This window comes from Miniopterus schreibersii (genome assembly GCF_964146895.1).
Source record: "Miniopterus schreibersii genome assembly, chromosome: 16".
NCBI classification, from domain to species: Eukaryota; Metazoa; Chordata; class Mammalia; order Chiroptera; family Miniopteridae; genus Miniopterus; species Miniopterus schreibersii.
This window is the reverse complement of record NC_138116.1, coordinates 44,062,044-44,090,028: the sequence shown is the minus strand read 5'-3', so window position 1 is coordinate 44,090,028 and position 27,985 is coordinate 44,062,044. Positions and strand designations below refer to the sequence as shown.

The following is a 27,985-nucleotide window of genomic DNA, read 5'->3' as shown; positions in this document are numbered from 1 at the left end:
TGCCCACATGCAAAATGCTCATTTAATAGTATTATTTTAAATACATATAAAACAGTTATTTGAATTCACCTTTTAAAAAAACCCTCTACCCTCCCACACTCTTCCAGGCACTGGGAAAGGTGACGTGGGGAAGGTCCCGTTTGACACAGCAGGAAGTTCCTGCAGGAGGAGGGCAGTGGGGGTCTGGGAGTCAGGGCCACAGCCACTGACTGGTCCCTGTACTGCCTTGACCCCCCCAGCTTTCGACCAGATTGGGGGGTATGAGCAGCTGGCAGCAGCCTACGCCCGGGCTATACCATCTAAGACTGTTGCCAACACCACCTGCCACCTGCCACGCGCAGATGCCATGCACATGTTCAGAGACCCCTACACAGGGGACCTCCCGTGGACCGGGATGACCTTCGGCCTGACCATCATGGCCACCTGGTACTGGTGCACTGACCAGGTGAGAGTCCACATCATCACCTGCTCCCTTCCTGCTTTCCGGGGTGGGCTCTGGAGGGTCCGGTGGCCATCTGCCAATCTGAGGTGCGGCCCTGGGAACACCTGCATGGTGGGTCTGGGCCTGGGTGCAGGCGTGGACCACCTTGCTAGAGGTCCTTGTGGTCCTGAGGGGTCTGGACCCTCCGTTTAGAATCGGATAAGGCCCACTGGCTGCCGCCCGTCCTGGCCTTCAAGTGCTTCGACTGGGACAGTTTGGAGTACGGGATTCCCAAAGGACTTGGGTGCGCTTCGGTGGCCCGGCCGTCGGTCAGGAGGCTGGCGTTTCGGGCCGGCCTCGGGCTCCCGGGATCTGGCAGTGTGTGGGGCACGAGGCTACCTTTGGCCTGCCAGTAATAGGAACCCACCTTCCTGGTAGAGCTCTGGGCACCCTCTGGGCAGTACCGCGGGGGTCCTGCGGTCCTCAGTGGCCGCGGGAAGCCATCTTTATCCCTGGTCCCCAAGGCAGGGACTCCATAATGGTTGTCCTGGGAGAGAGAAAAAAAACAGAGTGACATCCCATCACTCTGGAGCATCCCACCCCAAGAAGCATCTCCTTCCTGCGGGTTCTTGCCAGGCAGGCTGCAGCCTGCGCAGCTGGGCTTGCCTCCTGGTCCCGCCACTCACCAGCAGGTGAGCCTGGACAGGTTTGTTTTGTTATACTTTGTGCCTCAGTTTCCCCATGTGTTATACGGGAATAATTCCGCCTCTCGTGGTTGTGATAAGGCAAGTGCCCACTGGTCCTTGGTACCCCCGGTCCAGCCTCCTCCACCTGTAAGTGAGGCCGGACCAGGCTGTTGGAGGCAGAGCTCGATTTGGGCCGAGCTTCTGGTGGGCGCAGGGGGCGGGTCTTCTCTGGGAGTCTGACTCCAGTCCTCTCTTGAGTTGTGACTGCACCAGGTGACCTCAGACAGCCTACTCTCCTCTCTGCGTAGAAGCAGATAATGCCCTCTGCTGTGCTTGCCCTGGAAGGCCACGGCAGCTCCAGGCGGCACTCTGGTGGGCAAAGGCCTCATGAAGCAGCAGAGCCTTAGCAGGCACAGACCTGATGACCGTGCCTCTGGACCTGAGCCCTGAGGGCCCCATCATGGGAGTGAGGCAGTCAGGCCCAAGGGCCAGCCTAGCCATGCCAGTCGCTGTGGGGTCAATGGGGACAGCCCTCCTGTGGGGTAGGTTCAGTGATCTCCACTCACAGCTGGAACACTGAGGCCGGAGGGCAGGAGGGGGGATGCTGCAGGACACCTGGAGGGCTACTCAGTCCCAGGCCAGGATGCCCCTATTTAAGATGCCCTGTCTGAGGGCAGCTCTGTGTGATGGGACCAAGGATACTTCTCATTTTCTTCTCTAGACTTTTTTTCACTATCTCCTAGCTCATCCACATCACAGGCTACACTCTTGTAACTAGAAACTAACAAAACCAATAAAGCAGGAGGCCTGATGGGGCACTGAGCCTCAGCTTCTCCACCTGCAGAATGGGGCAGCAAAACCGGTCCTGCCTGCCTGCCTTCAGGGCCAGTCGCCCAGATAACAGAATGAGATAATAGCAGGGCTTTCGGGTTTGTTCCTCTCCTTCCATAAAGAGTGGCTCTGGGCTCTTGTAATCACAGAACATCAGTAGGGAAGGGTCTACAGAGAACTGTATCTAGCTTCCTCAGTGTCCAGACAGGGAAACTGAGGCCCCAAGTGAGGCAAGGAATTGTCCCCAAGTCGAAGGAAGCTGGCAGAGAAGCAGGACTGGCATCAGGTTGGCCCACATACCAGTGCTGCCACTCCTGTGTCACCGGGAGTCATGCATCAGAGGGAAGTGCTGGGAGCTGTCTGTTAGACCAGCATGCGTGGACCACAGTTAAAATCACAGCTAATACCCACTCCTGAATTGCTGGTAGTGATTACGATGCAGACTAGCAAAGGAAAATGCTAATATTTAAAAGTTACAGGTTGCACAGCATGTGAACACACTGGAAAGCACTGCAATGCACAGTTTCTGTGGCTGAACCACGGGTGACTTTACGTCTCGATAGAGCTGTTTTAGAAAAAAAAAAGGCTTTATGCCCTGGCCGGTTTGGCTCAGTGGCTAGAGCACTGGCCCATGGACTGAAGGGTCTTGGGTTTGATTCCTGGTCAAGGTCACGCACCTCGGTTGTGCCCTCAATCCCCTGCCCCAGTCTGGGTGCATGTGGAGGTAACCCATCGATGCGTCTCTCACACATCGATGTCTTTCTCTCTCCCCCTCCCTCTCTCTCTGAAAAGCAATGAGAAATATATCCTCAGGTAAGGCTAACAAAACAAAAACGAAATTTAAAAAAAGTTTTTTTAAAATGTAGAATCGTAATGAGAGTTGGCAGGGATCTCAGATGCCATCAGTTCCCCTTACCCCGCCCCCCTCCTCCCATTCTGCAGACCTGGACACTGAGGCTCAGCTAGGATGCCCTCAGGCAGTTCTAGAACTGTAAGCTTCCCCACATCCCAGGTCTGAAAGCTCCTGACCTCTGCCAGGGACACAAAACGGTTGGTACCAGTGCCTCCTCCTGGCACGTGCAGGAACATGCCAGCCACTCTCATGAGGGTACAGGAGATGGGGGAGTCCTGATACCATTCCACCCAGGGTCTCTCCAGCCCTGCCAACTGCTGGGTGGCAGGCTGGGCAGGATCCACACCTTCCCTACTCAACAGGTGGGGAGACTGAGTCCCTGGAATGAAAGTACCTTGGCCCCAGTTGCTCTGCCAATTGGGGTGAGCTCTGCTTCTGGGGAACCCGTCAGGTAACAGGTTTGGGCTTTGGTTGTCTCGGGCAGGTCCGGCACTAGTGGGACAGCATCTCATGCCTCTTCCTGAGGCTCACCAGGAAGAGGTCCTGCCACAGGTACTCTGAGGGGACCTGGGACTCACTGCTCCATGTGCCCCCAGGTCATCGTGCAGCGGTCGCTGTCTGCCCGGGACCTGAACCACGCCAAAGCAGGCTCCATCCTGGCCAGCTACCTCAAGATGCTGCCCATGGGCCTGATGGTGATGCCAGGCATGATCAGCCGCGCACTGTTCCCAGGTAGGGCAGGCGCCTGGGGCTGGGCCGGGCCGGGCCGCGGCGGTTTCCAGGAAGAGGCACGGCATAGATATGAGCTGTTTCCTGGCCTGGGAGCAGGGAGGTGAGTGGTCCCCAGGACCACAAAGGGACTGACACAGAGGTGGCTTGAAGGCCAACAAGGACCACTTACCGCTGTGCATCTCGGGCTGTAAACTACTATCTTTGCCACCGCCGTTTCCTTGTCCGAAACTAGGCACTCACTTCCTAGAGCACCGAGCGCCTGCGACCTCTGCGTGTGTTAAACGCATTTCCCCTCAGCTCCCAGCACTGACAGAGGCTGCCTTCAGGGGCGCGCCTAAGGTCTCTAGCACCGCCCCTCGTGTGGTCCCGGGTGGTTCCTACCCACCCCCACCCCCGTTCACCAGGGAGCGCAGCACTCTGGGTGCTCAGGCCTAGGGAAAGGGGCTCCCAGACCCCTGGTGCTAAGGGACCCCAACCCACCTGTGCCTCCTTGTCCATGGAGCGTGAGGCCCGCATCGTCCTCAGAGTGCCCCCTTCTTCTCTCTCCTGACCCGGGGCCCATGGTGAACCACACAGGGGCTCACCAAAGGTCCCGCGGGTCATGTGGGGGGCACTCAGCTGTCGGCGGGGGGGCTGGGCTGGCCCATTGGCTACCTTCTCTGAGTGGCGCCTCCGGAGAAGGGGTGAGTGTCCCCTCACCTCAAAATACTCATCTGACACAGAAGAGGCCACTGAGGGCCGCCGGGGGCCACGCCCAAGGCCAGAGCTGCCCGAGAGGCTGTCCTGGTCACTGAGGGTCACGTAGTCATCGTCGTCTTCCTCCTCCTCCTGGCCTAGCCCGTTGGGGGTCATCACCCCCTCGCTGTCAGGGTCATCCTGGGGCACAGACCGCTGCCGCTGGAGCAGAGCACGGCCTGGTGCCCTGGGCAGCCCATGGTCTGTCCTGCTCTGGGGCACCTCCTCTTCTGGGCTCTCTAGGGCCCATCCAACACCACTGACATCCTGGGCAAGCACGTCTGCCACAGGAACTGTCCGGGGCTTGGGCACGGGAGGCTGTGGCTTGGGGTCCTCTGGGGGGAGGCCGTTCTTGGCTGGGACCCCGTCCTGGGAGGTGCTGGGCTCTGGACTAGGGCTGCAGTCCTGGTTCTGCCTCCACAGCTGGGCCCCGGTCTGGGATGTGTCTCGGATCTTGATGCGGTTTATCTGGCTGGGCTGGGGGTTCCAGATGTTGGGGTCAATGATATTGATGTAGCCCAGGATGTCACTGCCTGGCTCTGGGTCCGGCTCCACCCACGTGGGCAGGTATTCAAACATGTTGGCCCGCTCCAGGTTGAGCAGCCCCGGGTGGATAGGCAGGGGTGGCTCAGGGATATCTCCTGGCTGCTCGGCCAGCCCCGGGCCCCGCAGCCCCGGGGACCTCTTCACCTCCTGCTTCTCAGAGGAGACCTTAGCGATCTCTTCAGCACTCTTAGCCTTGACTAGCGCATACTTGGGGTTGACAAGCTTCTTGGCCACAGTGCCGGAGGGTGCCAGAGGGACCACAGAGGGCAGAACAATGGGCTCGGGCTCGGGCTCCTTCTCCATGGGGATCCCCTTGAGGCTGACGCCATGCGACAGGAGGTACAGCTCCTGGAACTGCCGGTCGAACGTCTCCACCACCTGGCCTGACAGCACAGAGATCACGTTCCGGTCTGTCCTCGCAGCTGACCACGTGAAGCTGCAACACAGGGAAGGGGCTGCCTGGTCAGGCACGTGGGCCTGTTTCCTCCCTTAGGCCCCCAGTCCCCCGACAGTGGGCATCCAAGACAGCCACCACACCCCCCACAGGCTGCTGCTCACTGTGGCTAAGGGGCCCTGGATGGGACTGATAAGTGAGGGGGACAGAGGATAGGGCACAAGCCTCGGGGCCAGACCTGAGTCTGGGTCCTCAGGTGAGTCACTGACACTATGCCCTCTCCCGCCCACATAAAACAGCACAGGGCTGCGCTCCTCTGGGGGTCCAGCACCCTTAAGGCCACTCACTGAATGCCCAGAGTAGCCCTGGACACCTGGTATCTTTGTCACCACCAATAATCTGAGTGGCAGTGAGTAGCACCCACCTTGCTGCCCCCTGCATGGTGGGCTCGCAGAGCTGAGCCATGGTTGCCTCATCTTGGCCTTGTCCCTGAGGGTGGCTTTCAGAGTGACCACCTTGTGGGCCTGGGAAGACACAGCCTGGCCTGGCCTGGCCCACACCCTACCTCCAGGCTGGTGACACCTCTAGGCTGGAACAATTCTCACAGACAAAAGCCCTCCTCTGCTTGTTTCTGGAGACAGGTGGCTGGTGTGTGGGCGTGCCCCAGCCCAGCTCACACCTCAGCAGTTTGGGGACCAATGAACTGGAATAACCAGGGTGTCATAAGGCAGGATTAAGGGCAGAACCCAGCTGGGATCCAGAGCTGCCTCTTCCCCCAGCTCCCAGAAAGCCAGGAGTCACCTGTAGGAGCCACAGATGGCTCGGTCTCCGTCCACGAACATGAACTTCTGGGCCAGGGCGCCCTTGAACTTGGTGGCCGACCGTGTGAAGAACTCGGTTCCCCCACTGCTCCGCACCCTGAGATTCTGTGTAGGGGACAGGAGACAGAATTACATGACCACAGCACTCACCACACTGAGGGAGGCCCCGCAACCTCTGCCCGGGGCTTCAGGGGGCATTGGGGGAGCTTGGGTGGGGAAGGATGAGGTGGCGAGGCCTGGAGAAAGGAGGTGGTGTATGTGGGGACTGCAGGGTCAAGGCCCAGGTGAGAAGTGCCGGGATGTGAGGCTGGAGAGGAGGGTGGGGCATGGCTGAAGGTGTCCGCAGAGCAAGCCCAGGCAGGACAAGACCTGAGTAGCCAGGCCAGTTTGGGAAAATGCTGCTACAGGGGGTGGGAGCTATTGCAGGAGGCAGGTATGGACACATTTTAGAAAGGTCTGATGATGACAGGGCTGGCAGCAGGGCAGATGGGGGCCTGCCGTGCGGGCTCTGGGTCTCTCACTCTGGCAGAACTGTGGCCTTCCCTGGATGGTGACTGGTGGGCCTCTCCCTGGGCCTGCTTCGCATGGCTGTCTCATTGTTGCTGCTGATCGCTGCTCACTGAGGGCAGGGCTCCCAGCGAACTACTACTTCTATGGAGCCAGCCCACTGCCTGACACCCAGGAGCAGTTCGATAAATGGTCTCGTTCCACCCCTCACTGGGTCTGCACTGTCTGGCAAGCCAGAGGCCCCAAGAGACAATGGGAAGGGGAGCTGGACCCAGACATAGGAGAGGGGGCCTCCCAGGAGTCATGAGCAGTGCCTACAGTCCAAGCCCAGGCACCCCTGCCCTTCTCTGGATTCTGGCCGTGAAGAGCCCGCTCCCCCTGGTGCGAAGTCTACGGATATCTGTGGGCTGGACACTGAAGGGCCCCAGTGCTGGCTCCCCTCCTCTCCTAACAAGAGGCTCTAGCTCTGAGGGAGGGGCAGGTATGAAAAGCTAGTGGTGGGCACAGCAGGCCCCAAGAGGGGCAGGATGAGCCCCTCTGAGAACTAAGAGTTGAGGGAATGGCTGGGGCGCCCTGAACCTCAAGCCTGGAAGGAGACTTGGGTTCCTCTGCAAGTGTTGCCAGGACGGTGTGTCAGAGACCCCAGCTCCTGGGGCCTCCGGAGAGTTGACTCAGGAGGCCCGTGGTCAGGTTGGGAATTCCACCTTTAACACAAGCCCTAGTAAATCCAACACCTGCCTAGGGCAGGCGCTCCCTTGAGAGTGTCCTGACGGTCTGCTTGACCGCCCCGCGATGAGAGCCTCACTCTCTCCCAAGGGGCACTGGGCTATTACAGCGTCTGTGACTTCTGTCACCCTCACCCACTCACTGGCCTCAGTCTGATGCCTGCCCACTCGTCCTCTCACCAACCCCTGCCCAGGTCCCTAGATGCTGCCATAGAGATGACTGTGACCAGAGCCCCAGGTGGCCAGCTGTGAGGGGCAGGAGAGGCTGGCATGGGAAGGCAGGAGGAAGGGCAGGGGCAGGGTTAGCACTCCAGATGGGAGCACAGGGGCCTGCTGACAAGAGCAGCAAGCAGTCTGTTTTGAGACACATGAGGACTCCAGGGGAGGAGGGTGGGCAGTGGAGGCTGCAGAGCAGGCTCAACAGGGGGCTGATGGCAGACCCTACACCTGCCTAAGGTCCCGACTCAGCCCTGGGGGCAGCAGGAAGACTCAGAGCAGGGAACCCTGAGTTGGAGCTGGGTCTCAAGAAGAGGCACCCAGCAGAGGACACATGACATGAATGGGGAGCCAGAGGCAGAAGACAGGTAGGGGCTGTGGGCAAGGCAGGGGACCTGGGTCAGGGCAAGGGCAACAAGGTGAAGGGGGTCTGAGAGCCAGAGTTTGCACTCCACTCTGCCCACGGCCTCTGGGGAGGTGACAGCTCTTAGGCCCTTCTGCTCAGAGGTTGAGGGACAGATCTCCATCGATGCCCACCCGGCCATGGGTGAACAGTTGTCTTGTTGTTGGGCCCAGTCCAGAAGGCAGATAAGCCTTCACTCCCAGGGCCAGCAACCTCTGCCCCCCAGGCTCCTTGTCTGCACACAGCCAGCTCAGCAGGAAGCTGGCCGCAGCCCAGGACAATTAGTGCTCGTGACTTTGTACCCAGCACAGAGCACGCTCAGGACGAGAAGTAGGAGCAAAGATCCCGGAGGCAGTACAAGGCCATCCTTGTCAGCTGGGCCCAACCACAGCCAGCTCTACAGCTTCTGTGGGCTCCTGGCCCAGCGCTCTATGTGCCGGGGCCACAGGCCCTTCCTTGGCCTGGAAGACAGCCACGGACTCAATTCCCCTCTCCCCAGTGTCCACCCCCACCCACCCCACACCTTGTACTGAGGGAGGGCTCAGAAGGTCATCACCTACATCTCAGAGTTACTCAACTCCGTGTGAGAGGCCCAGATTTGCTGTGACTCTCCTCAAGTCTCTGGCACTCTCTGGGCCTTAGTTTCCCTGTCTGCATGCTGGGGGCTGGCCTCGCATCTAAGGCCTATTAGCCCTGGGGCTCAGCAACAGGTGGGGCTTCGTGGCAGCTGCCACGCCCCCTCCCCCAGCTCATATCAGCTCCCAGGCCTGTTTTCCTGGGTGGGCCCCACCCCATGGGGCCTGGCCCAGATGAGGTAATGTCTCAGCAGTCAGGGCCTGGGTGAGCAGGAGAAGCTCCCACAAAGCCGCATTGTCTCTGAGCCCCATGGCACCCTTGGAGAGGACACAGCAGGCAAGGGGAAGACACTTGGAAGAACTGCCACTGGGCTGGCCCAAGCGGTACCCTGGGCTGGCCCTTGGGCTCCACGGAGCCTGTTTCCTCACACCTGAAAAGGGGCAGCGATGGCGCCTGAGAGGATGTCAGGGGAGGATGGTCGGTCAGCACATTACCGAAGGCGGCCTCCGCCCCAAGCATGTGTGGGGCAGGGTGAGGTAGGCACTAGTGACAGGGCAAAACTGCCACACCCCATCAGGCCTCCTGTGCTCATGCAGAGACAGGACTTGACCATGTACTAAGTCTGCCGAAGACCAGGCCTGGGCTGGTGGAAGGCAGAGGGGACAAGCCCAGGGCGCCTGGACCCAGGTGGGTCTGCGGCATTCTTGAGCTCCAGTCAAACAGGGTTCCAGTCCTGGTGCCAACCAAACACTAATTTGGCATCTCCATGCCTCAGTGAGGACTGAATGAAACCACATGCATGCAGGTGGGGGTCCGGAAGGTGCCTGGCACTCAGTGGGCCCGAGATAAATGCAAGGTGACAAGGTGGGCTGTGACTGCACATGCTAGGGTGTGATCCCTTCCACTGGCAGGGGGGCAACACAAAGGACCAGAAAATATCTAGAATGGCACGGACTCGGGTCCAGGGAAGCCAGGACTACCAGCTGTACATGACGGCCATGTGGCCTCAGAGAGGAGTTGCTTCCCCAGTCTCCCAGGGGCGGGGTCCAGGCCCCTAGACTGAGGACAGCCTCCAGCTCTATACTGTGGTGGCTCTTTCGTCCCCACTCTGCAGGGGCCTGCTGGCGGCTCCGGGGCCTGTGGAGGAGTGGGAGGCCCACAGGTGCATCCTGACCAGGCCGGGCCGGTGACAGTAGAGATCAGGGCAGGTGTGCGGAGCACAGGAGACAGAGGGCCCATGTCCCCAAGTGCTGGGTGTCAGACCAGCCTCTACTCTCTTCTAAAGGGCCTGTTTCACTCTGCAATGGGGGAGGGGCCCAATGCTCGCCTTGGCCTTTATCTGGCTGTCGTGAAGCTGGAATGGGAAGTACCTTTGTGAAACACCTTTGGGGATGGCGACTGGGCAGTGCTGAGCCAGCCCAGCTCCAAGACCTTGCTGGAGGGACTCCTAGCTCTTCGCTAGGCTGGGTAGCTCAGCCTGAGCACTGCTGATATTCTGGGCAAGGTGATTCTTGGTTGTGGGGCTGTCCTGTGCACCATAGGGTACTTAACAGCACCCCTGGCCTCTACCCACCAGATGCCAGTAGTACTGTCCCAGTCATGACCATTAAAAATGTCTCCGGACACTGCCAAATGTTCAAGCCAGGCACACCCTCTGAGAAGCACTGCCCTGCACCCTGGGTCCATTACAGACCCAGGCCAGGATCAGAGAAGCGAGGTGGGGAAGGAAGGGAACCCTGGACACCAGTGTGGAACCTGAGATGCAGGCCAAGTCCTTGTATCCCCACCAAGCCCCTTCCCACAGCCACCCTGGCTGCGATTTCTTCGTTAATCAGAAATGGGTCCAGCCTTTGCCCAAGTGGCTACTGGTTTTTCCAGTTTGACTGCACAAAGCCGACCAGCTTTTCAGATCAGCCGGGCATCTCACAGTTCCCATCGTGTCGCAAGCTCTGAGCCTCGAGGCCCAGCCTGGCTCCCACTGGCTCTGGGGCATCCCTTGGTACCCAGTCTCACCCCAAAATGTGGTTTGCCCACGTGGCCTGGCACTGGGCCCTGGGGAGGGTGAGAGGGCTGGGTCTTCTTCTGAAAGCCTATTGCCATTAGTAATATGGGGCCATCATTCCCACACTCTCCACCTGATAGGCCGTCAGGGGCCAGGCGCTTGGGGAAGGCTGTGAACCTCATACCTGGGGAGGTGCTGCCATATGTCCTCTTACCTCATCTGGAAACCAGGAGAGCAGCTGTTTCCAGAATGTGTTGGTGTGAGTTCAAAGCTCAGGAGGCAGGTAGCTGGGGAGGCGCTGCCTGGAGCAGGCACATGAGGGTGGTCTCCAGCCAGATTATGGCTCAAAGGGGGAAGGGAAGCCCCTTGGCCCTCAGACCAGAGCTGGGGTCTCATGGGAGGAACTGTGCCTGTCTCCAACCAAAGACAGGATGGGAAGGGAGCTCATTACTGAGTGTCCTGCCCGGACACGGTCTCCTTTACTCTTCATAGCAGCCCTGCCAAGTAAATCACAATATTCCCATTTTTTCAGACAAGACTGAGGCCCAGAAAGATTCAATGTCTCTGTCCAGTACAGGTGGCAGAGCTGGGTCTCAGGTCTGGTTCCTATTGTTGCCCCCAGACTGGCACCTGACACTGCTGTGGTGACAAGAATGAGCCCACCGTGTGCATCCTGTCCCTAGGCCTGTAGGATCTGAGGGCAGGTTGAAGCAGAGCCAGCCAAGGACGGCAGGCGGCCGAGGGCGAACCCAGCATTACCAGCAAAGGAAGTACTCCCAAGACAGGTCTGGGCCCAGCCGGCCCGCGGGCAGGGAGGTGGGCCGTGTGGGCAGGCCCTAGACAAGGTGACACTTGGCCAGGGCTGGGCCCACAGGAGCCTCTAGCCACCCGCCCAGGCTGTAGGGGGGGTGGGCTCCGAAGCGAGAATGAGGAAGCCAGGGTCACACTTTCTTTCCCATGAAGGCACTCGGCTCCTGAGCAGATCACCCTGCAGACACTGCCACCTTCCCTAGTGCAGGGTGGTGGCTAGGGGGGCAGGCTGGGCCAGGGACCCCCAGTGCGAGCTGCCTCTCCTGTACCCTCAGCTGTAGCTTCATTTTCAAGCAGGGGCGGGGGGAGAAGGCCTCACACCCATACTCCCTCCCCAGCCCCAGGCCTGGAGTTTATAATGTCTTGTTATTACCAGGAGCTGCACAACTCGCCTTAGCTCACAGAACACTTTTATAACCATCGTCTCCTCTGATTTCATCCTCAAACAACTCTATGAGGCATCATTATAGTCATGAGGCGCTGGAGGCTCAGAGAGGTAGAACCACGCGCCCAAGCCCCATGGTGGCCCCTCGGCCAGGTGCAGCCTCAGTCAAGGACATCGAGCACCAAGGGTCTGTGCGCCCTCCTGTCCATGCTGATTTCTCGCTGCTGGCTTTTAGGTTCAGCCTGAGGTAGGGGAATGTGAGGAAAGGAGGCAGGCCATAGCCTCCCTCAGGCCTCGGTCTCCCCTCTGCCCTGTGGAAGCCTGGCATAGACGGCCTCGAGGCTGCTCTGGCTCGGGCATCCCAGGTTCCCACCAAGCTATGGGGCTGCAGTGATCCTAAGGCCCCCAACTGCACTGGGGCTCCCCAGGACAGGGTGGTGCAGGGCCAGCCTTACAGGGAGGGAGCTGCGCAGCCTACTGGTCGAGTTCCCAGCCCAGCCCCACCTGCCTCCCACTTCTAGGAGCTCCAAACACTCCAAGGAGACTGATTTTGGGATTTCCCTACTGAGAAGAGCCTTGGAGCACTGAATAGGGGGTGAGCCCTCGGGAGCAGCCAGCCCCAGGTTTGGGTCCCTGCTCAGCACAAACAAGCACACTCCGCCTAATTACCCCACCCTGGGAATGCAAGGGGGCTAAGGGAGGTGACATGTGGAAAGCACCCACTGGGCACGTGGCAGGGGCGCAGTGGAGGTGGGCCTGTCTGGTCTCCTCTGGGGCACGGGGAGGGGGCTGGACAGAGAACCCTGAGGTTCTTTGATCTGCTCACCACAAGCCCAGGGCCTCTAGAGTGACCTTTCAGAGACACCTTCTCCAGGCTCTGGACCTCTCCAGCATGAGCTGTCTGCCCTGGGACTCGGTCCTCAGTGCTAATTACACGGCAGGCAGTGCGGCGGGTTAGCGTGTGGTTTGGGGTCAACCTACTAAAGAGACCACATAAAACTGTCCCAACAGCTAGAGACTCACCATTTGGAGAGCTCACACACACTTGAAAAGGCTCAGTTGGGATTGGGGGGCATACTTGACAAATGCCAACAAATTACAGACACAGGTGCCCAGCCCCTTGTTAACCACCCTGGCGTCTACCCTTCTCCTGGGACTTTGTTCAGGTCACAGGCCTAAAGTCCAAGGAATCCTGACCTGTCGGAGGCTATCTCAGCCAGAGGGCTCTGGTGCTGGCCCCTATTCCCCTTCGCTAATGTTCAAGCATGAGTGACACCTGGGCAAGTGCCTCCATTTCCTCATCTGTAGAATGGGAACAACTGGGTTGTCATGTGGAGTAAGTTAACCATGCAAAGTGCCAGGCCAGGACCGTGGAAGAATTAGCTGTCGTTATGTATACTGATCTGTACTCTCCAGGGTATGTTACATACAGTAAGTGCCAGGTGATGTCAGGGTGGAAGGAGGGCTCCCTTTACCCCCAAGCAAAGTACCAAATGCCAGGGTGTCTGTGCAGAAGAGGCCAGCCACACTGGCCCACGTGCCCTCTGTCTGACCAATGAGATCCTAGAGCCCAGAGAGGGGAGGTAATGTGCTCAAGGACACACAGCAAAGCAGTGCTGAGAACCCAGGCCGGTCATGACCCCTCATCTCTGCTCCATGTTGTCCCCCATAAGGCCCTTTCTACTCTGCTCTCAGCCTCAAATCCACTTTAACTCTGCAGCTATCAGGGAAGCCTTCCCTGACCTCAGCTGAGGGAGCTTTCTCTGTGGGAGCCAGAGCCTGTGGGTGGATGTTAGAGGGACAGATTTGGTTTAAACTTAAGGAAGAACTTCCTGGGAGTCAGAGGTCTCCAGATAAGACATGAGCTGCTGGAGCCAGGGTAGTGAGCACCAGTCACCGGAGGTGTGTAAGGAAAGACAGTTAACCAACGTGGCATGGGCCACCGTGAAAGAACAGGTGAGGCAGCACCTTGCGTGGGTTCTGGCACCTGGCCAGCAGGCCCTTAATCAGTGTCTGCCTTATCTCTGACGGTTGGAAGGAGTCAGTGCCCCGTCCCTTGGGGTATTCAGCAGAGGCCAGGTGACCACCTGGCAGGAGGCTCTAGGACTACTGAACTCTGTGCCCAGAACAGGACTCATGTACAGAAGGCAGGTGCACAAAGTGCTTGTTGAAGGACGAGTGGGTCATTCACGACCAGCCGGCTCACCTTGAGGTGCCCCAGGTGCATGCGGGCCCGCTCGCACATGTGCAGGAAGTACTTGACGTTACTCTCGTCCAAGATGATGTACACGGCCACCTTCCTTTTGAAGCCGGCGTCCAGCAGGTCCTTAAAGATATCTACATCGGTGAACATGTCCATGACCACGGCTATCACCTGGGAACAGGAAGACACCGGGCTGTCAGGCCGTGCGACAGCAGGGCCAGGTGCCTCGCAAGACACACCGCCCTCCCATGCCCGCCACCTCTCTGGGTGCCGCTCCAGCCTGCTCCCCAAAGCCTCAGGACTGGAACTGGGAAGTGACAAGCTGGGAGCCTTTCCTGCCCCAAAATTCTAGGCTCAGAATCCACACTTAAGACACAAGATTCACTCGCAGAGCACGGACTGGGCTCTGCGAAGGCGGGAATAGAGGAGAAGCACCTTCGACATGCCTGCTTTTCCCTAACACGAGACTCAGGAAACCAAGCTCCGCAACCCGGCAGGCGGAGTGTGGAAAGGGCAGGGTGAGAAGCCTGGGAGGACTTAGCTCTCAGGGCCTTGGAGTCAACAGGGGTCCGTGTCCTGAGGGTCTCCTTCCTTGCGATTGTCAGGGCTCAGCCCGGGGCCTGTTTCAGTCCACTCCTGGGTTGCAGGTCCGCCACTGCCCTCTGCCCACTGCCACGGGATGCTGAGCTGAACCACACGTGTCAACAGGCAGGAGCCAGGGCAGCAGCTGGCATGGCCGCTCACTGAGCTCACCCCTCGTCCCTGGGGTGGGGCACTTTGGCAAGCCCCCTTGCTGCCCACACCAGCACACGTGCTCTTCCTGTCATCTGACGACCTCTACCCACAACAGCTGACCTCCAGCTCCCTGGACCTGGCTCAAGGCAGAGGTCAAGGTGCACCTACCCCACCCCAGCCCAGCCATAGCCCGATGTAGTCACTGACACACCCAAGGCCTGAGGAGAGATGTGCAAGGAAAGGACAGGTGGTATGGACAAGCCCGCTGGCCTCAGGGTGGTTACCAGGCGCTTGGGCCTGATGGGGCTCAGTGCCCACCAGGCACTGGCTTTCAGTCTCTCTCATCCCCCCTTCCCTGTCCCACTGGGCAGCAAAGGGGAGCATGTCAGACACGGCTCCATACTGCTGGCCCAGAAAGACGTCCAGCCCCTCCCACCCTCCAAGGCCAGAGCCACTGTCTGTCTGGGTGTGAGACCCTCCTAGAGGAGCCTTACGCAGAGAGGTGGGGGACATGCTCTGGGTCACACATTGAGCTGGTGACACTCAGGCTAGAACCTGGCCAGGCCTGTCAGGGAGCCAAGCTCACCCCCAACCCCCACAAGAGGGCGGCCTGGCAGGCTCCCCTTGCTGGGGTCTGCAGACACAGGGTGACAGGGAGGCAGCCTGGGCCTGCTGGCAATGAATCTGCACACTCCAGTGAGCGTACCAGGCTGGCCCGCGGGCCATCTAAGCTCCTCTGGGACCTCAGGCCCCTGCCCTGCCATGGACAGGATCTCTGTGTGACCCTGAGCAAGAACGACATCGAGAGTCTCTCATCAGCCTGAGAAGGGCCCAGCGTTCTCAACTGCACAGCGGGCACAGGGGGGCCGAGACCCAGCCAGGGCTCCCAGTGCCAGGCCCAGGGTCCTCTCTATTTCTGAGTCGCTCCTACAGGCACCAGCCTGGTGCGCTACCCTGAGAAGGGCGCTGCCTCTCCCGGGGCAGCCCCCCACCCTTTGCTCCCCTCACTGGATTGGTTCCCGGCCCTGCCCACTGTGGCAGATGGGGGCCTGCCCGGTGTCTGGGCTGAGGGACATGCCGCAGCAGGACTGGCTCCGTGTTCATCCTTCCCCATGTCACCCTCTGGCAGGCGGGGTGTCCGATCCAGGGACCGTATGCTGCAGGGCCGGGTCTGTTGGGGCCTGCTCCTCACGATGGATCCCTCAGGGGGTCCCGGGGCCGAGCACTGGCTCTCCAGGCACTGAGCTTGGTACCGGCGGTGGTCAAAGGAGGGAGTGTAACAGGAGCCAGCTAAAGCTGGGGGTGGGGAGAGGGTGCTTGGCGCTCCCCACAGAGGCCCCCACAGCTTGCTCACCATCAGCCCCAAGGCTTTCCGGCAGCCCTCGAGTCCTGCACCCCCTTCCCCATCTTGCACATGGGGAAGCTGGGGCCAGAGACTTGAGATTAGAACCCAGGCACCTCTGCCAAGAAAGCACAGCTAAATCCAACCCTGTGCTGAGGGTTTGTAAGGACCCCAAGGACCGACTGCCACCTGTCCAAGCCTCACGAACACCTCACAGATGAGGACACTGAGGCACAGAGGGGCTCACTCCCTTGCCTAATTATCTATCTAGGTGGCCCAGCTGGCCTGTGACAGTGTTAGCTCATCAAGGACAGAGTCCTGGTCTGCGCCCAGCATGGGGCCTGGACTAAGGAAGGCCTCTGGGAGCTATTGTCAACTGAGAATGGATCTAATGGCTTGGGTTACAGGAATGACGGCAGCCAGGGACAAGTCACAGCCCCTCCTGAACCCTCAGTTTGCCATCTGCCAATGGGGGTGTTGGCCTGGCTTACTCGGTCTATCCAGCTCTCACACCCAAGGTTGAGCACAAAGCTGCTAGCCCTGCCTGGAAGGACACACCAGCCGTTCCTGTAGCCCCAGCGCATGTGTTCCCCATGGAGTCCTGGGCAAGGCCAGGGTCAGTGCCATGGAGAAGACAGAGGAGAGGCTGGAATCTGGAGACACCTCTGCCTCGATGTCTGTCAGGAGAACACACAGTACAAGGGCAGGCAGCCTGGGTCCCAGCTCTGAAGCTCATTCCTTGTGACCACAGGGACCGGCTGCATCCATGTGAGCACTGGACCAACTGCCTAGTCCCTAGGGGGTGGGGACGGCAGGCATGTGTGTGTCCCATGTGCTAGGCCTGGCATCGCTGTGGAGCTGACGGGGCAGCCTGGGCCCCACAGCCCAGAACCTGTACAGACTGCACAGGCCAATTCACGAAGGAAGGAGGGAGCCTGGTGGTCCCTGAGTCTTACTGACAGGAAAGATGCAGCCACAGAACAGGGAGGGGCCAAACAGCATGAAAATCATGCTGGTTTGAGCCCTAGAGAGCAGCAGGGTAGGGGCTGGATGATGTCTGGGGGGTGTGGGATGGTTGTGCCAGGGATGGAGTGGGGTCGGACATCAGTAGGAACTGGTATCAGCACTGGGCTTGAGTGAGTCTTGTACCCAAATGCCTCCCCACGTCTCTCAGGGGTGGGGGTGGGGTTGCAATATGTGCAGGCTCCCAAAGTGTGTTCTTCCAGCAGCTACCATGCCTCCCTTTCCCTGCCACACACTCCAACAGGTCTGCATCCTGCCTCCTACTGGGTCCGAATCCCCTACCACTCTCCACGTGGCTAGGACTGCTCTCAGGTCTCCTCTAATCCTCCACCAATCTGCTGACAGATTCAGAGTCCCTAAAATGTCCTTGGAATAGGTGAACACCCATCTCCACTTGAGACTTGCTGACACTGGCCCAGAAAGGGGAATGGACCCCCAGGTCTCACCTCAAGCCAACAGGATATTGGACATGGGTAGGGCACAGGCCCTGATGCCCCACCACAAGCATCTCCATCGCCCAGGTGGTTATTGGAGGGGGAGGTGGGAGGGAACCTGAGGGGGGGTGTCCTGAGCCACAATGGAGCAGCAACCCTTTACCTGTGGCCACCACCCCAACAGACATGGCCTGAAGCCTGTAATGCCTACTGCTGGCATTGATGGCATGGCCCAGGGGCACTGGAGTGAGTGCCCCCCATCCTCTCGGGCCCTAGCAGCAGTCTGAGGCCCTGGACAAAGACAGAGCAGGACCAGGGTTGGAGCCCTGGGCTCCAGGCCATGGTATGGCATTGGGTGAGCCGTGTCCCTCTCTGGGTCTCAGTTCCTCATCTATAAAATGGGAAAGGTGGATGTGCCACCCAAGGCAGACCCTGCCAGGGGATCCCCAACTCCCTATGCCCTTCCTGGGTGGCAGCATGGGCTCTAGACTGTCCTTCTGAGAAGATATGTGGCCTTGGGCAAGTGATTTAGTTCCCTCACTGGGTGATAACAATGCCTACCCTGTACAGCTGTCGGAGTGTAAAGTGAATTAATGCAGATGCACAGCTAGCACAGGACCTGGAGCTCAGCAGACAGCAGCTGCCACTTTCCCGCACCCTCCTCATCATCCCAACCTGAGAACTATTCCACCAGACGCACAGCACCCTCTAGGGTGGACAGACCAGAAATCACCACCTCCCGGTTCTCATGGGACAAGGGACTGTTCACATCCTCTCAGCCAGGGTGCAGACCCCTCTAACACTCAGGGTTTGCAGGACAGTCCGGCACATGAGCCCTAGATGGGTTGCCAGACTTTTTCTGTAAAGGTCAGATAGTTAATATTTCAGGCTTTACAAGTCACATGGTCTCTGATACCTCTCAGCTCTGCTGTTATAGTGGAAAACAGCTGTAGACAGCACAAAAGCAAATGTATATGTCCGTGTTCCACTATTTACACAACCAGGCAACAGGCCAGACCTGATCCATAGTTTACCAACTCCTACCCTGGACTAAATCTGCTCTGGTCCGTTAAGCAAGCCTCAAAAGCATTAAATTGTTTTCAAGCAAGTTCACTGCATCCTAGAACAAAGCTCCAAAATACTTAAAGGAAAAAAACCAAACTTCAGCACCCCACAACATAAAACTGTCCGCTATCCAATAAGAAATTACCAGACACACAAATGAACAGAAAAATAATGACCTTTGTGAGAAAAAAAATCTCTCAAAACTAACCCAGCATAGCACAGATGTTAGAACTGGCAGCTACAACATGAAAACAGTGGTAGCTGTATTCTATATGTTCAAAAAGTTATCTACAGACAGGGAAGATATGTTTTAAAAACACCAAATTGAGCCTCAAGAGGTGAAACGAGTCGATGTTAAAGATGAAAAATACATGGGATGGGATTAATAGCAGAGCAGACACTATGGAGAAAAGATAGTGAACTTGAAGACATGTTAATAGAATGATCTAAAGTCACACACATAGAAAGAGACCGAAAAACAGGGTCAGGGCTTCAGTGAGCTGTGGGTCAACTGCAAAGGTGTAACAGAAGCTGAAGTAAAGTCACAGAAGGAGCCGAGGCAGAGGGTGGACGGGGGCAAGAGAGCAAAACACGCCAAAAATGATGGCCATAACATTTCCACATTTGATGAGAACTACACATCCACAAGTTTAAGAAGTTCAATGAATTCCAAGCAGAAGAGACATAAAGAAAACTACACCAAAGCACAGCATAACCACATCACTTAAAATCAGTGACAGAGAAAATCTTAAAAATAGCCAGAGGGGAAAAGACCTTATACAACGAAGAACAAGGTAAGCAGGTTTGTCCTCAGAATTGAGGCAAGCCAGAGGACACGGGGCAACACCTTAAAGGTCCTAAATGGAAAACTTAACCTAGATTCCATACCCAGTGAAAATAGCTTTCAAAATCAAAGATGAAATAAGGACCTTTTCAGACATACAAATACCGAGACTTCATCTCCAGCAGACCTGCACTACAGTTGTTGTACAGATGGAGGGGCTGAGACTCCAGGGGGGCTGCTGCCGCCTCCATAATGTCCAGTCCTCACCCCCTCACAGGGATCTGAAACAGACAGGTATTGCTGCTATCCAGCCCCTCACCCCTCTCTAGCAGGAAGGCTGGGCAGACCTGGCTGCAGGGCCAGGTCTATTTCCCACGTTTTTGACATGGACATGCTCTCCTCCCTGGGTGCTTGCAGGATTAGTGAGGTACCATATGAAAGACCAGGAAGGTTCTCCAAGAATTGAGGATGCTTCCTGGGTGCCCCTGGCCCTACCGTGGGCAGTGTTCCCCCTGACTCTTGGTGCTCTCCAAACCAGTTTGCCCATCCTCTGGCTCTAAAGGTCACCGAGTTTGGACCTACTTCTCTGTAGACAGGGAGCAAGGCTGTGACTATAGTAACACATGCTGACCCAAGCCAGGGCCAGCTTGCTGCCGCTTGCACAGAACCAAGAGGGGCAGTGATGGCCACTCATGTTTTCAGGATGGAGAGCCAGTCAGCTGACAGCAGGGGACTTCCCTTCCCAGGCTCCTCTCTCAGTGGGGGATCCTGCATGTATTCTAACCATGGCTCTACCCACCGCCTCCCAGAGCCACCCTAGGTCCTGATATAAATCCCTGACCATCAGCACTGCCCAGAGGGTAAATGCTTCAGGGCCTCCCATCTCTGCCACTCCTTCCCTGGCTGGCCTATAGCTGGGCACTTCCCCATTTGAAGCCTCAGTTTCTCTTCTTGGGAACATTGGGAGTTGGATTGGATGATCTGAGGTCTCTCTCCTCTAATATTTACCAGCTCTGGTACCTTCCCCACTCTCCAGAATATTAAGATAGAAGCCTCATTAGGGCCAATTAAAGAAGGCTCAGGCCTCCTGAGCACCAAGTGGCCAAAGCAAGATGGGGTCAAGAACATAATGGTCGCGCCCAAGAGCTCTGCGACTCGGTGGCCTGGCTCAGCCGAGCGGTGTGGGGCCCTGCCCTTGTCTCCAGCCTTCCACGTAGACACCTGTGCCTCCTCACCACGGCTCAGGAAGGTAGCAGAGATAGGAGCTGGCAGCACAGGGAAGGCCATCAGGTGACCAGGGCTGTGCCCTGTGGAGAAGATAAGAGGACAAGGTGCTCCCTCTTCCTGCTAGCCTCAAGGGGCCTCATAGTCCTCCAAGCTTCCAGGCCTGCAGGTGCAGGATCCAGCTAGCCAGACCACCCCACAGTTGTCAGTGAACGGCATAAAGTGAGGATTTTCAAACTGGAAAATGTGAGAATCATAAGTTCAAAAGCCTTTAAAAACCTTAGCTTCTCCAGGGTCCAAGAGCGACAGACACTGTGGAGCCATTGAGCATCCCGAGCCCCCGAGACTAGCCTAGAAAAGACTTGCCCAAGGTCACACAGAAAGCCAGGGGAGGGCTGTGGCCCCGAGCCACCTGATGTCCACATCCTCTCTGCTGCATTCCACCAAGCCCCTGCTTGAACTCCTCTGGGATGGGGAGCTCACCACTTCTCAACCCAGACTTCTCACAGAGAGAGGCTGTCAGGAGAGGTGTGAGGAAAAAGGTAGAGGGAAGGCAGGAAGAGAGCTGGCATTTACTAAATGCCATGCCAGCTCCTTGCCAGATACCACACCAAGTGCTTTGCATGCCCCTTGAAATCTCACCACAACTTTGGCACTGAAGAGGAAGGAATGGAGGGTCAGAGAGGCTAAGCAACTATCTCAGGGTGCATAGCAAGACAACTATCTCTGGGGCTCGAGCCTGGATCTGCGTGATACTGAAGCCTGTCTTTCCTCTGCCCCTCATGGCATTTAAGCTGGGAAGGTGCCTGAGCCTGGGGATCATTCGGACCCCACTAAGGAGGCTGCTGCAGCCCACCCAGGCCAGGGCCTGCTGAGTGTGGTCCTGGTGCACTCATCATCCTGTGGGTGCTTATGACTGTTACTACCTCGAGACAAGTGTCCAATTCCTATTTTATAGATGAAGAAACTGAGGCCCAAGATCATGCAGCAAGGAAGTGGCTGAGCTGGGCAGGTGAGCCAGAGGCCTCTGAGAGGACCAGCTCCCCTCTGCTGGCCTAGGGGGAGGACCCTGGGCTTCAGGGTGAGCCTGTCAGACCAGGGAGACTGGGGTTCTGTGGAGCCAGTGCAGGCTGGCCACACCAAAGAGTCTGGCACGACCTTCGGCAGGCCTCGGCCTGCTCTGAGCCTCCATAGCCTCATCCGTGACAGGACTATGACGACAGGCCCGCCTCACAGGGTCGAGGGAGGGCAGGGCCTGAAGGTGTGGGGCTGCCTGCGGCGTGCTTGGGGAGCCAGGTGTGCACCCAGCCCAGAGGTGCCGGCCCTCCTTCCTGGCAGAGCCACTCCTGGCTCTCCCCAAACTCAAGTAAGATGCAATTGCCGTTGGGTAGGAAGCCTTTGCAGAAGACAGGAGCCAGCACCAGGATTATGTTATCAGATGAGGGCCTTGAGCCCTGGGATGGGAATTGCCATAGGAGGCAGGAGGCAGCTCCCTAGACCTACTAAGTGCCCTGGGATAGCTGACTGGGCTACCCTGGGGCCTCCTGAGGTGTTGAAGCTGTCCTGGTGCTGCCTAGCTCAGGGACAGTGAGAGCCTTCCCTTCTGGTCCACAGGGATCCACAGTGGTCTTGGCTCCCCGCCACCCTGTCCTCACCAGTCCCCATGTGGTCAGATTGTTGGTCCCTCAAGGGGAGCCCAGTGTTTGGGAGCCTAGTGGGGACAAGAAGAATGATGAAAATACTTTACTGTCCTGAGTCAAGCTGGGGAAAAGCAGCGAGGCTCCAAGGTTCCCATGAGGGCCTGGCTCAGAAAGAATAGCCAAGATGCCGCTTCTCCTGGGAAAGGGGGCTCAGAGCCTGCAGACCTGGGTTCTGGGCCCATCTCCTTCAGTTATCAGCTCTGTGACCTTAGGCAAGTTATTTGAGAGGTCAGCCCCACCAGGCCTCAGTGTCCTCATCTGCATACCTACTTTATGGAATTGCTAAGAGGATTACAGTGTAGGTCATGTGCCCACTCAGCACCTGGCATACACCTGGTGTTTAATAAATGCCTCGTTAAAGTGTTTTCATTCTCCTGGAGTTAAGCCATCAGCCAGGACTCAGTGTGTGACAGCAGGGGCCTGAGAGGAAAGATGTGGGCTTAATGAGGCATTGGTGAGACCAGCCTCCTGCCCTTCCTGCTGGGTGGCTCTAGGCAAGATACATAACTTCTCTGGTTCTCTGTTCCCAAGCCCTGGACTAGCTGGCATGAAGTCACTTTCTAGTCTAGCCTTGGCCACTCATTCTGCCTCAGTTTCCTCATCTGTGTGTGACTGGCCCCTGCCCCTAGGGGCCTCCCCCTGGGCTGGCAGGCTGGTGAAGGGATCCTACTAGGGGCTCTGGTCCTGTGTTGTGTTTGGGGGGCGAGTGCCCCTCCTCCCCTCCTGACCCAGTCCAGCCTCTCCCCTTCTCTCAGAGGCTGTAGCCAAGCGAGGCTGGGGCTCGTCCCTCCTAGGCGTGACGCTACAGGCCCGGCCTCTGGTATGCAGCTGAAACCCCATAGCAGTTTTCCCCCCCAGATAAATCACTGGCTTCTGGGGGCAGGAGGATGGGCAGGATGGCCTTCTATCTTGGAAAGCTGGAGCCCAGTGGGGCTGGAAGATGTCTCAGAGAGCACAAGCTCAGAGTGACAGCCAGTGGAGTCCTCTGAGACCCAGGACTCACCCATCTCTGCCCAGCCTGGCTTCAGGTGCCCTAGAGGAGTCTAGACTCAAGGGGCAGTAAGGTGTCAGAGCTGACGGGACGTTAACAGTGTTCAATGACTGTATCCACTTTATAGATGGGATGACTGGGGCTCAGAGAGAAGCTTGGGCTTGTGCCAGGTCACACAGTGGTGGAGGCAGAGCAGGGACCTGACCCAGCACTCTTGGCTTCTTATACTGTGGCCTATTAGTTCTGTTCTAGTTTTTTGGGAAAGGGGGGACCTGATGGTAGCCCTGACAGGAACAGTTTCCCAGGTCCTTGCCCACAGTCTGCCTGCCATGCTGATGACAGGCCAGGCTGAGGAGGTGGTGGCCTGGGTTTCCCTGCCTCAGTGCCAGCAGCCCCAGCTCAGGTGCCACGGTGGGAAGGGGTCCAGTGTTCCAGCCAGGTGGGTGGACAGTGGGATCCCCATTCTTGGACTGAGAAGGGGGGCATTCTTCCTGGTACCAGGAGTGAGAGGAGGCTTTGGGGGTGAGGGAGAAAGAAGTGATTCATGGGAAAAGAGAAGGCAGGAAGAGCTCCAAGGCGGGAGGCCAGGCAAAGGGCTCCGTCAGCATTTGTCAGCATCCGTCTGCCACGGCCCAGCCCCTTGGAGCCTGGGAAGCAGCCAGAGCACGAGCAGGGGAAATGGGAGGATTGCAGGAGCTTGGGTGAGCTGCCCCTCCCTGTCCTGCCAGGGCCAGACAGGATGGGCAGGAGACCTGTCCTAGAGCCTGGAGGACAACACAGGCCTGGTCCCCTCCCCTTCACAAGAACTAGCTAGGTAACCTTGGAGGGACTAACCAGTCAGGCCTAGGTTTCTACATCTGAAAAATGGGGCAGATAACACTACCGGAGATTATAAAGTGCCTCGCACTCAATAAACAGTAGCTATTGTTATTACAGATGGCTTACCCACATTGACCTCAGGTGCCAGGATGGATGCTACAGGGAAGCAGAAGGGCTGGAAAGCAGAGGCTTGGTACAGCACGGTGCTGTGGGTGGGAGCAAATCCCTGTCTTCCCTGTGCCTCAGCATCCCATCTGAGGGATGAGGCGCTTGGCCTCCATTGCCTCTGAGACCCCTGTTGTTGGGCCTGCAAGGCTCCCTGCTGTCTGAGGGTGTCAGTCTCAGCAATGAGCCCCCTTCTTAGAGGGATGAAAGTGGTGGCGATGCCTAACTGTCGGGGAGCTGCAGGAGGTTAAACCTGAGATGGACTTCTTCCTGGTTATGTCACCTTAGACAGGTGACTCCCATAACCTTGTGGGGTTTTGCGGGGGTCAAATAAAGTTACGGGAGGGCCCATAGGACTACACGGAGTGGCTGGGTCTCAGCCTGGCCATAGAGACATGGGGAGGCCGCCCTGAGTGCCCAGCCTGGCCCCAGGCACTCCTATCTGGCCTCATCACTGAGCCAGGCCGTCTGTCTTTCTGTCTGGGGGAGATTAGACTCGGCTGTTCCCATGCCAAGCTGGGATCTGGTGTCAGCCTACTTCCTACTCCCGGTGGGGAGGAGAGGGTAACACGAAGGGGAACCCTGACACAGCAGGTCAAGTTTCCTTGGCCTCAGTTTCCCCAATTTTATGAGGGGGGGGTGGAGGCTAGGTAATGGATCCCAATAGGCCCTCCCAGGGGACTGGGTTTCACGACCTCAAGCGACACCTGTGTCAGCAGCACCTTTGTCTCCCACGGCAGGTGTGGGACAGGTTATTCAGGCTGAAGGCCCCTTCCTGCTCCCCCTCCTCCTCTCCTTCCAACTCCTCCTCACTCCGTCGCCCGCTTCCATCTTCACAACAGCCGAGGATGCAGCCTTAAACTCGCCACCTCCACTTTGCAGACCAGGAGCGCGCAGCTCCAGCGCTGCCTGGGCAGCCGAGAGCCGGGCTCCCTGACAGGCTGTCTGGCTCGGCAGCTCCCTCAGGAGACAGAAACTCCACGTTTCTGGAAACCTAAGCTGTGCTACCTCCTCAGCTCCTGATCCACTTCTGGATTCTTGGCTGAAGAGCTCCCCCAGCCTGTCTGTCAGCCAGGATGGTCCCCAAAGCCAACGTTCAGTGCAATTCGCTGCCCCCTCTGGGCCTGGAACAGTGAAGGGGTTAGATTCCACCAGAAATACCTTGCCCACAACCCAAGGCCAGGCCAGACATTGCTAATCACTCACTGCTCTCTACTGAGCCACGACCCGGCCTCAGAATCCTTCTCAACACAGCTAGCTAGGCAGCCTCTGCTGGTGACGTCAGGATGTGCTCTGCAACCATGAAAAAGGCACTTCCATCAGCAGGAAGAAGCATCGCTCAAGGTCACGGCTGTCCAGCAAAGGCCTGGCTGTCTCTGCAAGCAGCGAGCTCCTCTTTTCAGAATATGAGTCAGTGTGTCAACTAAGTACCCATGCCAGGGACACTGTGCAGCTCAGCAAGGGTCTGGAAGGGGAGGTCAGACAATGCCCTTCCAGTGGAGAAATTCAACCCAGGTGGACAACCCTCACCTGAACTCACTCCGCTCCCACCCCTGAGGAGGCTCCGAGAGGACGAGCAACTGGCTCTCAGTTGCTCAGCACACCCAGGAAACAGGCACATTTGAACTCAGACCTCCAGGCTAGCCTCAGATGGACTTGGCAACTTTTCAGTCTCCATGACTATCTCCCCAACCAACAAAAGCAACGCTAGAGAGCTTGAGGTGTGTATGAGAGCCTGCACTTCTCAGGGCTGAATCAGAGCTACCTCCAGTGACAGTGAGAGAAAGCCACATAATTCCTTCCCACCCCACCCCACTGTAGCACCTTCTTCTGGGAAACCTGCTCACCAGGCCTCTGGAAGTCAGAACTACCCCAACAACGCAAGAAGGCCCTTTGAGATGCAGCGCCCGCTGTTACCTGCCAGGGACCCCGGCACCCTACCCCTTTGTGAAGAATGAGGGATCCCACGAAAGCAGGAGGGCAGCCCGGAGACCCGGGGGGCTATGGTGGACTCTCCACATGAGCTCGGGGGGAGCGTGGGCTGCGGTGGGGAGGTGCTGGGGGGTGGGCCAGCCCCTGGGCCAGCTTCCTCCCTGGGGACTCCCACCAGTGGCGCTCACCTTCTGGGCCTGGCTGATCATCTTGCGCACCACCTCTTTGATGTGGGCCTGCCCGTCCAGGGGGGGCTGCATGTAGACGCTAGCCCGGGTCACACCGCGGTAGGCGATGGTGTCGGGCCAGCCCAGGTCCAGCTGTGGGATGGAGCGGTCCGACTTCTGTGGCCAGTACTCCAGTGAGGGGGGTGGCTCCGCCTCAGTTAGGGCTCCACCTGCCCCACTGGCCTCCTCCCGGTCCCCGACTCCACTGTCCTCGGGCCCCTGTGGGCAGCCTGAGTCCCGAGGGTCCTGCGAGCCTGGGTCGTACACCTCAATGGTCTCGAGGATGCGCTTGAGCTCCAGCTCCGAGAGGAAGTCGCGGATGTTCTCCTGGCTCAGAACCTCGTAGAAGGCGGCGGGGCCGCGGGCCACCAGGGCCTCCAGCGCCAGGCGCTGCTCCTCGCTGTAGAAGAACTCGGGCTTGGACTCGCTGGAGCGCCAGTTGACGTGGCTGTTGTCCAGACACTGCACCTGGGAGAAGGCCATGGCGCCACCTGTCCAGCGCTTCTGCCGGGGCAGGGCCGGGGGCAGGAGGCTGCGATCCTCGCCTGGCGGCCGGGCTCGGGCGTCTCTGCTCCTCTCTGCCAGCGGGGCCGGAGGAGAGAGGGGCGAAGGCAGGGGGCAGGTCAGAGAGACGGGCGAACGCAGGGGGCAGGTCAGAGTGCGGGCGGGGGCAGGGGGCAGGTCAGAGTGCGGGCGGGGGCAGGGCCGAGGGCGGGCGGAGCGCGGGGCTGCCGTCGGTGCGCCAAGGGGACGGGCGCTCAGGCCCCACAGGCCTGCCAGAGCCGCCGGCGGTGCCAGGCTACGGCTGGGGGATCCCGGGCGGGCAGGGACTTCCCAGGACTTTCCGGGAGCGGGAGGCAGGGGACGGCCATCGGACGGGCGCTGGCCCTGCTCGGGGACGCGGGCGTTCCGAGGGCTTCCGGGAAGGAAGCGGGTCTTACGATTCCTTGGGCGCCGGGGCGGGCAACCCAAGAGGCCTGCCCGGAGGTGGCTGGGGGAGCGCGGCGGGCAGGCGGCGGCGCCGGGAGGAAGGGGCCGGGGGCCGGGGGCCGGGGCGCGGGCAGGGCTCGCTTACCAGGAGATCCGGCGAGGAAGCCGCGAGGGCGGAGCGGTGCGCGCGGGGCTGGAGAGCTGGTGACTAAGTGCCACCCCGCCCACCCCGCCGCCACCTGAGGTCACGTGGGGCCGGGGGCGGGGCCGGAAACTGATTCACGCCGCCGACGGGCACAGACCCACCTCCTCCGCGGCCCCAGTCCCGGGTGAAAAGCTCGGGGACCAAGTCCGAGAGCTCCTGGAACATTGCACGCGGCCCAGAGAGGGACACTGTTTTTCCCGAGGTCACACAGCGAGTGAACAACCTTGGCAGCCCCCCTACCCCTAGGGCCTCTTGGTAACCCTGGTGCACCCCTACATATGCCGCTTCCCAGGTGGGATGGGAAGTCCATGGAGATGTCCAGCTGTCCAGTTGTGGAAGCAGAGTTGGGGTACTAGGCTGGGAGCTCTGAAGGCAGGGACAGAGCACCATCTTATCCAACCTTAGGAGCCTTCACAGAGCTTGGTGTGGACAGGGCAGGTACCCGGTTCTTAGTGAGGAACCCTGCTCCCTGCTGGGAGGGGTGCCCCTCCCCCAGGGCTGGCCCTGCGTGATGAGCAGCACCCCACCTGAGGTGAGCACCCCACCCGGGAGAGCCAGAAAGG

General features: G+C 58.6%; 2 protein-coding genes across 9 annotated transcripts in view; one reads left to right on the top strand and one right to left on the bottom strand.

The window, feature by feature from the left end:
* SLC5A10 (solute carrier family 5 member 10) overlaps positions 1–27,985 on the top strand; it is a 66,538-nt gene that overhangs the window by 23,624 nt on the left and 14,929 nt on the right. For all 7 annotated transcript variants that reach the window (XM_081162918.1, XM_081162916.1, XM_081162921.1 and 4 more), the window contains exons 8-9: positions 240–445; positions 3,388–3,523. In XM_081162918.1, the coding sequence (XP_081019044.1) occupies positions 240–445; positions 3,388–3,523 (342 nt within the window). The remainder of the gene's footprint in view (positions 1–239; positions 446–3,387; positions 3,524–27,985) is intronic.
* On the bottom strand, positions 2–27,446 carry FAM83G (family with sequence similarity 83 member G). Of its 2 annotated transcripts, XM_081162914.1 has the most exons (6): positions 27,363–27,446; positions 26,249–26,865; positions 13,850–14,017; positions 6,000–6,124; positions 4,004–5,240; positions 2–968 (listed from the first exon to the last, which is right to left on the bottom strand). In XM_081162914.1, the coding sequence occupies exons 2-6, from the start codon at positions 26,768–26,770 to the stop codon at positions 591–593; spliced, it is 2,430 nt and encodes an 809-aa protein (XP_081019040.1). In that variant the 5' UTR covers positions 26,771–26,865; positions 27,363–27,446; the 3' UTR covers positions 2–590. The 2 variants fall into 2 exon arrangements, with proteins under 2 accessions (XP_081019040.1, XP_081019039.1); XM_081162913.1 differs by lacking the exon at positions 27,363–27,446 and having other exon boundaries at positions 4,223–5,240; positions 26,249–26,850.